This window comes from Xenopus laevis, chromosome 5L (genome assembly GCF_017654675.1).
Source record: "Xenopus laevis strain J_2021 chromosome 5L, Xenopus_laevis_v10.1, whole genome shotgun sequence".
Taxonomy (NCBI): domain Eukaryota; kingdom Metazoa; phylum Chordata; class Amphibia; order Anura; family Pipidae; genus Xenopus; species Xenopus laevis.
The window spans coordinates 124,519,814-124,531,905 of NC_054379.1; the positions used below are offsets into that span (position 1 = coordinate 124,519,814).

At 38.8% G+C, this 12,092-nt stretch overlaps 1 protein-coding gene across 7 annotated transcripts in view; it reads left to right on the forward strand.

Annotated features, from left to right (window-relative positions):
* The window catches only part of LOC108717044 (1-phosphatidylinositol 4,5-bisphosphate phosphodiesterase eta-1), a 117,131-nt gene that overhangs the window by 56,525 nt on the left and 48,514 nt on the right, over positions 1–12,092 (forward strand). For all 7 annotated transcript variants that reach the window (XM_018263771.2, XM_041563360.1, XM_041563364.1 and 4 more), the window contains 3 exons: positions 225–371; positions 3,174–3,417; positions 9,522–9,651. In XM_018263771.2, coding sequence (XP_018119260.1) covers positions 225–371; positions 3,174–3,417; positions 9,522–9,651 — 521 coding nt within the window. The remainder of the gene's footprint in view (positions 1–224; positions 372–3,173; positions 3,418–9,521; positions 9,652–12,092) is intronic.

Sequence of the window (12,092 nt, forward strand, 5' to 3'; positions counted from 1 at the left end):
ATTGGTTATTAAAAATAAGGGATGCACCCAATCCAGGATTTGGCCAGTATTTGGCCTTTTTCCGCAGGGTTCAGCCAAATCCAAAATAGTGGATTTGGTGCATCCCTATTAAAAATGTATCTGCAAATATTCAGGAACAAACAGAAGGGTATCATTGTAGATCTGAATGAGGAAGTGCTTAGATGTTTGACAAAATAATATTGTTATTTCTTCTTGCTTTGCAGTTGAAAGATGTATGAGTGTAATGCAGTCTGGGACACAGATGGTAAAACTAAAGAGTGGAACAAAGGCTTTGGTTCGCCTCTTTTACCTGGATGAACATCGCACGTGTATCAGATGGAGACCTTCAAGGAAAAGCGAGAAAGCTAAAAGTAATTATATTGGACTAATGCTAGTTTATTTGAAGTTGCAGCTTGTAAATGTATAGGATCCATTATACATAAATCCATTATTCAAAAAACTCCGAATTAAGGAAAGGCCATCTCCCATAGATTCTTTTTGAATCAAATTATTACAATTTGTAAAAATTATTTCCATTTTCTCAGCAGTAATAAAACACTACCTTTTACTTGATCCAAAATAAGATATGATTAATCCCCACTGAAGGCAAAACAATCCTAATGTTGAAATTATTTTTTAATGACAAAGGATTCTGTCATGATTTTTGTGGTTTATTTGTTATTTGTAAAGTACACTGTTCACATTGCAAATAATTCACTCTACCATTTAAAATGTTATTCTTGAACCAACAAATGTATTTTTTTTAGCTTTAGTATTGGCGTGGAGGCAGCCATCATTGTGCCTGAGCTTTGAGAAGGAGCCAGCACCTCAGGATGAAACTGCTTTGAGACAGCTATTGTTTCTCCTCTTCTCATTGTACTTCAATACGACACAGTCTCTTTTTTCCTGCTTGAGTTCTATTCTCATGTCTACCACTAGAGAGAATTTTTAGCAATGAGAACGAACATATGTTTTGAAAAAAACAAGTTTTCCCACGACAGTATCTCTTTAAGTTATGGAGATCCAATTTACTGAATGACCCCTTATCCAGAAAAACCCAGGTCCCGATCATTCTGGATAATACATCCCATACCTGTTTTAGAAGGGAAATAGTTGCTAAATACATTTTATTTCTGTGTATTCTTATGTTGGTTTCCAAACAGAAATGTAAGTTAGTTAGACTAGTAAATACAAGGTTTTTAATTTTGGGTCTGTTTTGCAGTAGAAAACGTTATAAAACTGTAGGTTTGCAGGTCCCATCAGGGACTTTGCTCCCTACAGTTGTATCCTAAGAGGTACACAACTCTTTTGTAAATCTCTTTGCCTTACTGATCCCATATCTGCCTGAAACCTTTTCTCCAGGGCCCTGAATCCCTTTTGTGTATAAGTCCTGGGAACTGGGATTTACAACGCAGTGCCTCCACCTAGGGAACACTTAGGCGCACACCTCAGGGGGGGTCCAATAGGAAAAATAAAACACACAAGTTTGCAGTGAAACAGATAGAACCTTCTGTAAAATTGGCAATCTAAAACACAATGCACTCCTGCACTGGGGGACACGTGGGACCTAACTCACTATAGGTATCACTCTGACTGTCTACCCAACACAGTCCTTTTAATTATCACAGTCCCAATCCTCTGTAAGGGGTTAATGCCCAAACAGTTTAGTTCAAATGTCCCTTCCCAGGAGCTCTTATGTCCCTAGGTAGCACTACCTGCCCCAAGGTACCTTTCCCTTTGTAGGTAGTAGCCGCTCCCACGTGGCAGGTACAAGACATGTCCTCCCCCTGGGGAATCACACAGTGGGCAAAGGATCCACAGGCAGGAGATAGAAACTGGCCCTCCCTGAAGCTTAAATGCTTTCTCAATGCAGAGCACAATACAGCCCTTTCCAAGCTCTTCCTGATTAGTCTTTTCAAGCAGCGCTGGCACACTCCACAGTTCTGGCTCTGGCTGGCTGCTGCCACAGGGGTTCCTTTATAAACTATGTCTGTAACCCTGTGCATTTGGCTCTTAAGTCAGGCACTCCCCGGGGTCCTCCTCCTCCTCTCTCAGGGATGCACTGGGGTACCCAGCCAATCGGATGGCTCTCCATCCTGTAACCGGGCTGGATGATATCATAGACAGAAAAACAGGGGAAGGACTTGTCTGATCCCCTACATGACTTTATATGGGGTACATTTCCAAAGTTTCTGGCCTCCCATCCTGTATTTCATTTTAAGATCAATACACGGTGCGGTGCAGGATACTTTCATTTTGTCTCTCATTTATCTGATTTACAACACTATTAAATTAAATGTCTCCAGAGTATGTGATTATCTAAAAATAGGACATCTTTTCTTAAATAAAGAATGATAAGTCTGACATTGATGTTCCAACTGTGCTCTGTAATTACATTCAGTGGAATTTAACCAGCAAGTTGGCTTTCCTTTAATTTTTACATCTTAGTCTTTTCAGATAACGATACCAATAGTCTTTAAGTTTAGAAATAACGAAATCTTGTCAGTATAGTTTAATAAAATAATGTTGTTTCAAAACCTGTAGTTAAAATAATTAAAATAATTGTTAGACAGTATTTATTTGACGGAGGTAGTCTTGATCTCATTGCACAAGGCCATTGGAAAATAATAAGTTTTGCAAATGGACTTTATATTTTACATTCAAGGATATATATATATATATATATATATATATAATATATATATATATATATATATATATATTTGCCCACTCCACACGCTAGGTGCGTAAAAGGAATGGATCCTTTCTGGACCCTCTCCAGTGTCACAATGTTTAATAGACAGGCCCAGCCCCTAGCCCCCATACCATTACCAGCATAGTTGTCGTATCTCTTTAGGGTAGAAAGAGACCTGTGATCAAAAGAAACATAACCCTTTAATTTGTTAGTTGTCAATTCTTAGGAAATAGAATGTCTTTCTGTCTGTATCTCCTGCCCTGATTGCACTCTCTGCCACCCCTCCCAAAACAACAACAACAACCAAAGAGCTCTACTATATATTCCCAGCACATACTTATTGTTAAACTGAGATAGACCAAAGTAGCCATCACAAAAAACTCTGCATATGAAATATTATTAATTATTATGCCTATAATGCCTGTGTAAGAGCACAGTTTTTACATTATTCCTAACTGTGTGCTCACTGTCCTTGCAGTTATAATTGATTCAATTTACAAAGTCACAGAAGGGCGGCAGTCTGAAATATTCCACCGCCATGCAGAAGGAAACTTTGATCCCAGTTGCTGTTTTACCATATACCATGGAAACCACATGGAATCTCTGGATCTCATAACATCAAATCCTGAGGAGGCACGGACATGGATCACAGGGCTGAAATATCTCATGGCTGGAATTAGCGACGAGGATTCTCTTGCGAAAAGGCAAAGGACACATGATCAATATCCTTTAAATTATAACAGTTTGTAGCTGATCCTTCTGTAGGATATGGCTGCACCTTTCTGGGTAAGGCGTTGCTGGGGAATTATAAAGTTTCAGAGTTGCTATATAATAAGCTAGCAGCTTGCTTATCAGCCGTTAAGTATATATGAGTCTGGAGCTTCAAAATAGAACATTGCATTGAATCATATATACTAACAAATCATGCATTTTTAGTTCTGACTTTGTTCAGAATGTCAGTAATTTAATATGAACGTTTACGTAACTGCCCATTGAAAGCAATTTACCATATTTTTCATTTTCCTGGCATACTCCATATATCTAGTTGTACCTAAGAAAAAGTTTACAACCAAAGGTTAGCCTTGTGAAACTCTGCAAATGTTGAGCATGAGTGGCAGCATTTATTAGCTGGGTTGGGCCTTATATACAAGTCTAAAGAGAGCACTAAAGTAGACCAGGCCCTAACACCAACCTTAGGTGGGGTGGATAAAGTTGTTGGTCTAGGTCTTTTTGTTCGTATAGGTCCTTCAGACTTGGTGAATGCAGTGTGAAGTTTTCACTCACTGAATATGCATAGCTATAGGAGCATAGGGTTTGTAAATGGGAAACAAACAGTGTTTTGCAAATGAGCCCCAAAATTTTGTATGGAATATTAAAGGAGTTATCACATTTTAAGTAATTTGGTCTCTTGTCAGTTCTGTCAGAATTTACACCTTCTATTAAAATAGTGTTTATATGTTTGTGGAGCTACTAGGCAGACAGGGACCAGTAAACATCAATTGAAAGGGTACACATCTAGTCTTCAGGCCTCCAGTTCATCAGCCATGGCATAAGGTAGTTTAAATGTGTCTGGCTGCATAAGCAGTTTATTTGCTATTTGAGTGGCACAATGCACTTTAAAGCCCTACAGGGTGCAGTGTGAAAGCGAGACTTTATTGATTAGTAAGCTGCCTGTTATTACAATAACATCACAACACCTACTATAATGTGTGCTTCAGGGCAAATCCTTTTCTCCCAGGGGCAGTACATATACCCAAGTTGTAGGCGGTACAGAGTTGGAACTTCATTATAACTTGATTATAATAATATGCTATTATCTCTTGATGACTATTCACCTAAATTATACCTATTTTTTTCATTGACTGGAATGGGGATTCATTGGTAACTGCAGTGTAAGCAAAATATCTAGTTATTTGCTTTATTTATATTATAGCATCCCTGTTTTTGCATAGACAGATACTTACAGTGTATAGGGCCTTAACTTTTGTGTATGTTTCAAGATTTGTAGAAACACACAGTAAATTCTACGTACATACAGGTTATATTTTCCCTAAACCTGACATGCTGTATCTGTTTAGGCATATTCTATAATGGTTTTTAAAGGATATGTTGAATTGCTGTCACTAAAGAGAATACCAGAGATGTGCACTCACATATCATGGTATCAAGCTGTGATGTTGTTTTTTTTTGGAATTTTAAATTGGCCCTAAGCAGACTGGAACGGTTCTAATGATGGGCTTATTAGAGAGATTTGGCAATGTGGAACACACTAGGGGCAAGTGACTGCTTATAGTGGCCTTGTATCAAGCATTTGCAGTTAATCTGTAAGGATACTGTACATGCAAGTTATTCTGAACACAATTCTTTGGAAATTGCTGCTAAAAAGGTGCATTTTCTGTAAATTACTGTCAATGTGGATCATTAGGATATAACTTTTTCAAGGCTTCATAACCACAATCATAGTTCATCAATTAATATGTATTAACAGATATTAAAGCGTTGGATTCATTTCCCCCTTTATCTCTGTGTGTCTAAAATAAGCAGCTGGAAATCTGCTGCCTGAACTGAGCCTGTTGCATCTCCAGCTGGCAGAGAAGTTGACAGGAGCCACAGAGGAATAGGCTGAGGGAGGTAGGGCTGCAAGACGGCTGCTGTTGTGCAGATAAAGTGAAGTCCTGGGACCACAGACACAGTCAGAGCTTCCTGGGGAGACTCACACATGGTGCATCAATCGTTTTTAATACAAAAAGTATATTAAAAAAATATGGTTGCAAGCACATTGATAGATATTATATGGGGGAGAAGGAACAGGGGCTGCCTGAAAGTGAAAGGTTTAGGCACTAAGGGAGGGCAAATGCTGCATTGACTGTAAAGGTGAGAGCTGCAGGGATTGCATGTGCTGCTGTGATGGCAGGAGGGAGAGTACTGAAGTGATGGCATGTGGATGAGTTCTACAGTGATTGGAGAGTGAATGCTAGAGTAATGGCAGTGGGCAACTGCTGCAGTGATGGCATAAGAATGAATGCTTCACTGATGGCAGGAAGGTGAGTGTTAGGTTTATGGCAGAGGGTAGCTGCTGCAAGCGATGGCATGTGATTGCTGTAGTGATGGCAAAAGGATGAGTATAGAGCTAGGAAATTATTCTTGATGGCAGGAGGGTGAGTGCTGTTTTGATGGCATGTGTATGAGTGCTGGAGTTATGGTATGGGTATGATTGATGGCAGTAGGGTGAGCACTGAGTGATGCCATGGGTAAGAATGCTACATTGGTGGTAGGAGGGTGAGTGATAGTATGAGTGCTTCACCGATGGCAAGAAGGGGAGTGCTCCATTTATGGCAGAGGGTAGCTGCTGCAAGTGATGGCATGGGATGAGTATAGAAGCTAGGAGATTGTGCTATGAGCTAAAATGACACTTTATCAGAAGACTTACTATTGTATTTTCTTGTGCAAGCCAACCATATCATTAAGGAAATATTTCCATTTTGGGGTTCCTATGTAGGGAAACCTTTGATCAGGTTGAGCACCATTTAGGGAAAGAGACAGAATAACTGGGTGAATTATTGCACTGCATCTATGATTTCTGCCTGCAATTGAAAAACAATATTAACATGTTTGTTTTGATTTGCATTCCAGGCATTTCTAAATTTCCCAATGGATTTACCCATCATATTAATTCATTGTAGGAAGACCTGGTAATTTAACATTTATAGCATTCTGCTTGGAACCTTAAAAATGTACTGCACAGCAGCAGCAGCAGCAGCAGAAATAACTGATTGCAAATAGAGATTTGGGATGCATGCTTTCTCCTAATATATACATTTAGACTTTTCTTTTTACAAGATTGCTTCAAAGCTTTGCAAAACAACTTTGTCATTTATTTTAGTATAGTACCATAATTTTGATTTCTATGATTTTAGTCATGCTTTATCGACAGCTCTCAGGCATGTTTTATAAATAGAGCTCCAAGGCAAGCAATAGGATGGAATCAATTGCCAGTACTCTGGAAGAGCTTGAAATTCTGCTGTTTACAGCACTGTATAAAGAAACCATGACAGATCTTTGAAAGACCTTAGCATTGTATTGTTTACAGCAGTATAATGTATAAGAACCTTTACAGAGCTCTGGAAAGCCGATGCATTGTGTTTTTTTACAGCTCCTATTGTGTTTTGTTTTTGTACCAAATTTAAATTTTTGGGATTCAGCTGAATCACAAATCTTTGACATAGGATTCGCCTTTAGCCAGAGACTGAATTCGAACCTCAATTTTTGTATGCAAATTAGATTAAGAAGGGAGAGGGGGAATCTTTGTGCGTTGCATGCTGAAAAATGTTTGCAATTTCCTTAATCATTTCACCTAAAGTAACGTAACTTTAAGGGTTTGGATTTGGTTCAGTCAGGCACTTGGATTTGGCTGAAGCCTTACAAAAATCCTAGGAGTTGGTGCATCCCTGGTAAATAGAATACTAAGCACAACTGTTACTTATTTCCAGGTCCCAGGTAATCTTACTCTAAGACAATTTGCAATAGGTCTGTGTTTTTAATTCTTTATGACTCTAACCATGCAGAGATTTCCATATAGTATAGAACAGGGGTGTCCAAACTTTTTGCAACGAGGGCCAGATTTGGTGAGGTGAGAATATGTGGGGGCCGACCATTTAGCCCGACATTCTTTGAACCATTAACACCATTTAACTCATTTAAACAAGGACCCGCGTAGCCGTAGCAGTAATATTTGGGCACATTAGTGAAATGATCTGCCACTTGGTCTATACTGCTGCGTGTGTGTTGAAGGTGTTAGCAATAGACACTTACTGTCACGGAGTGACAGCCGCTGTCGCATACTTCTTTAGCGCTGAAGGTGTCAATAGAAGTAGTGACGTGCCAGTACAGTAAAGTAAAGAAGTATGTGAGAGCGGCACATCACTATGTGCCAGTATGTGTCTAACACCTTCAGCACACAGGCAGCAGTATAAACCAAGTGGCAGATCATTTCACTAATGTACCCAAGTATTACTGCTACATCTATGTGATTTCTGATCGAACTATACTGGCGGGCCGCATTATTATTAATTTCATGACAGAGGCTGAGGGCCAGTGTAAATTTGATAAAGGTCTGCAATTGGCCCTCGGGCCGCACTTTGGACATGCCTGGTATAGAACAAGGGCACATTTACAAAGTAGTAAACCAGAAGTGGATGAGTAAAGGCTCCTTCCAACAGAGCCACAATAATCATGGAATTAGTGGTATCTGCTTGCAAGCCTGGGTGATGTCTTGCAAATATAAAATAACTATAACCATACCTCCCAACATTTTGGAAATTAAAAGAGAGACAAAAAAGTTGCTGCGTGTGGTGCGGTAACATTTTAACCATGCCCATTTTTTGTAGCCACACCCCCTAATTACCATGTTCATTTTACAAAATTTGGCAGGTTATAAAAGTTTGAACATATTTCTGTTGTTTTTTTCAGTACAGTTTTGCTAATGAAGGTTAATTGCCCTCTAAGATGTCAATTCTAATTTTTCCCAAGGGACCTGTTATCTTATATTTTTACAATTACTTATTTGCTTATCTTGAAATTGGAACAAAAGTATCTTATCTGCTGCTGTAGCTGTTCTGAGCTCTCTGCCAAAAGCCAATTAAGTTGTTTCTTTTTCTGGCTGTTCAGTGCAGAGAAAACAGGACTTTCAAGTACAAATGAGGGACTGTGGGTTGAGCTGTCAAAAGAGGGACTGTCCCTCTAAAAACAGACAGTTGGGAGGTATGCTATAACAACTAGGTGCTGGCAATATATGTCACAGTAAATATTCATTCTGAAGTCAAAGTGGGCCTGAAGGTAAAAGTGGGCATTGCCCCTGTTTGGGGCTAAATGTGTGCCTATTTGTTTCATTAAAATGTATATTATTTGTATTTCTAATTTTGTATAACTATTTATACATTCATTCCCTCCCAAAAGAAGCTTCCAGTTTACTAAGGAGGAAGAAGGAATTTGGCCCATTGTGGAAATTAAGATCTGTATAATAAACTCTTCCCTCCACTCTCCCAAAGCTGTGATTTCAGGCAATATAAACAAGATCATTATTTAGGAGAATTAATTGAGAGATATTGTAAGAGTAAATAGTTTTCTTTCTTCTTTTTATTCTCTTGAGTGAATGTAAAAATGAAACGTTCCTTAAAGCTCTGTTTACTAAAATAATATGTGAAGAATTTAAAACAAAACGTTATCTATAAGAAGTCATCTGAATAGAGACGTTTCACTTACCTAATTAACTCTTTAAAACCATTATCACTGATTAACAATCTGATTATATCAAACTGTAAATACATTTTGTTAAAATGTTGCAAATATGTTTAACCCTCAACTTGAGGAAATGTCTCAAAAGTCAAATGTGTATCACAGTGTGACCGTAAAGTTTTCAGCCAACAATAACATAAAAATTAAAGCTTTAACAAAAAAAATAATACTGTAAACATCAGTTACAGAATACACCCAAGATACTGCTACTACAAGCCAAACAGGGATAACAAGCAGCTGAAAAAGAAGTCAAAATGGCACTACTGTACCTCTAAGGAACAGTACATGTGCAGGTTAATTAAATCCTAGAAAAGATTATGATTAGAAATGGCTGTATTTCATATACTCAACTTACCCTTCCTGCACATATGTTGAGTAGCCCTATAACAGTAGTTATCCATGATTCCAAAATTGTACAGCATACATTGATTCTGATAAAGAATAAGCTGGTTTCCATGCTCAGCTATACCAAGTTAAGCAGAGAAATATATTCATGTGCCTGCATGTTAGTAGTTCCTTAACAGAGCTGCACATGGGTGAAGCAGACATTTGAAGAAGCTGACAAAAATGGAGATGGCTTACTCAACATCGAGGAAATATACCAGCTGATGCATAAACTTAATGTAAATCTGCCACGAAGGAAAGTTCGGCAGATGTTTCAGGTTAGTTGACTGCCTTTTAAATTATTATACAGGTATTGGATCTGTTTTCCCGAGTGCCCTGGAATATGTTATGTGTTTCTGTTATGGGGTAGTTCCACAATAATGAATGCAATCAGTATGGAATTATGCTGAGTTATTTAGAACATACCTTTTTATTGTAAAGCAGTAGCCAGACAGGTAAGAATTTGTAGTATGTTCCTGCCTAAACCATACATATCTAATTTATTCTTCTCTAGATTGTGTCTAGAGAAGAAGGCTTTTGTTATTTCAATGCTGTGCAACTTTTTTATTGTGGACAAATTATTTGACATGCCAAATGTGTGTGGGTCAGGTTATCTTCAAACCTATTTGTTACCTTGAGTCCCCAAATGCTATAGCACTACACCCCTTGCTTTTATTTACCCCCTAGATTGTTGTTTGTCAAACCTTTTCAGTTCACACCCTCCATGAAGGACCTTTGGCCAGGGTTCCAATCTATGGACAGAGCCCTTGCTATTTATGAACTGGGCAGCGATATAAGAAATGGTGCATCAACTGTTAATATTATTTATTATTATTATTATAATTATTATTAAAATTTATATAGCACCATCATTCATCGCAGCTCTTTTTAGAGTAAAAAAAAACAAATACAATCACCAAACAGTTTGCATATAAAGACAAACATTTTACCAGTATTCTCTGGATAACTGGAAATTGTTAGAAGTCAGCAGGGGGAGGGCCCCGCTCCCAAGATCTTACAATCTAAGAGGGAGCAGGACAGTGAGGGTTACCAGTGTGACTGTAGAGTTCCTGTTGTTTAGGGTAGCAATGGTAAATGCAGAGTGATAGATGAATACCAATAGTTAGAGTGGGTGGTTTTAAGTGACCATTTGAAAGGCTGGAAAATCCGAGAGTGTCTAATTGGAAGGAACAGAGCATTCCATAAGATGGATTCAGCACATGGAAAGTCCTGGATGCAGCAGGGAGAGAAGGTAATAAGTGAGGAGGTCAGAAGGAGGCCATGTGCAGACTGAAGGTTACTTGGTAATTAGGGTGGTTGTATATAGTGGTGCGGCACTGGTGAGCACATTGTAATTGAGTACAAGAAAGTTAAATTGAATCCTGTATATGACCGGTAGCCAGTCCAGAGACCTGGAGAAAGTGGCAAATGGAGTAGGAGGAAAGGTGTACGAGTCTGGCAGTAGTGTTCACGATGGATTTGCGTAGGGTCAGTTTAGATAGGGGAGTCCACAGAGCAGTGAGTTACAGAAGTCTGAATGAGATTTGATGAGGGCATGGATGTAAAATTTGCTATTCCCTTCTGTGAATGAAGGGTTAAATGAGAGGGATGCTTCTAAGGTGAAAGCAGGAATTACTGAGCATTTCAGTGTGGGGAATAAATGAGAGGGCAAATTCAAATGTGACTCCTAGGCAGCGAACCAGGATAATATTTTTGTTTTCCACCCTGATAGTGATGTCAGGCAAGAGGCAGGGAAACAGAAGTGGAAAGGTGGGAAGATGACCAGTTCAGTGTTGTTTAGGCAACAAGAGTACATAAATGCAGAAATTGCTGTTAGACAGTGACACAAGCTAAAAGCAAAGCCAGGTCTAGAGAGGTAGCTTTGCGCAAGGCACTGAATCCCAAACAAACCCAAGTCTGGAGCATTGAGGTACTCCAGCTGAAAGAGGTCAAGCTGAGGAGTTGAAGGTAGTTTGAGAGACACTGAATGATCTATTAGAATGATAGGAAGAGATGCAAGATAGCACAGTTTCTTGAATCTACAGTGAGGATAGAATATGGAGCAAGAATGTCCGACAGTGACAAAAGCTGCCGGTCAAGCAGAAGTAAGAGAGAGTAGTGGCCCTTTCATTCAGCAGTAAGCTCTGTTTTTCAGGAGTGGTGGGGACAGAAGCCAGATTGTAGTGGGTCTGGTAGGAAGTTGGATGTTAGATAATGATAGCGTTCATTGTGTACATGCTCTTCTAGCTCTGAAAATATCTTGGTAGCTTATAGAAATTCTCCCTAAATTGATTATAAAGCTTAGAGTTCAGGTGCATCAAGTATAAGCAAATGTCCGTTTACCCCTAATCTCACCCTACCTGGCCTTCAGATAGATACCCATAGCATCGCTCCGCAATTGCAGACCACTACCCTATATTATATGAAGGAGGATGCTGGGATTTGTAGAGTGGCTTCAATTTAGGGGAATGATGGAAAACATCTTGAAATGGCACTAACGTACAGTATTTAGGGCGTTTCATGGGTTGTAAAGAACTTCAGTTTTTAGAATTCTAGATTAAAAAAAATTATTTAACAGGTTTGATAGTGTACCACAGGAATTGCAAAGTACAGGATATTGGTTGGAATGTTCTTACATTTTAGTTGTATATATTAGTTGTATTTTAAATGCATCTCATTAGAAAAACATCATCATCTGTCATGCTGCTGAGAAATAATG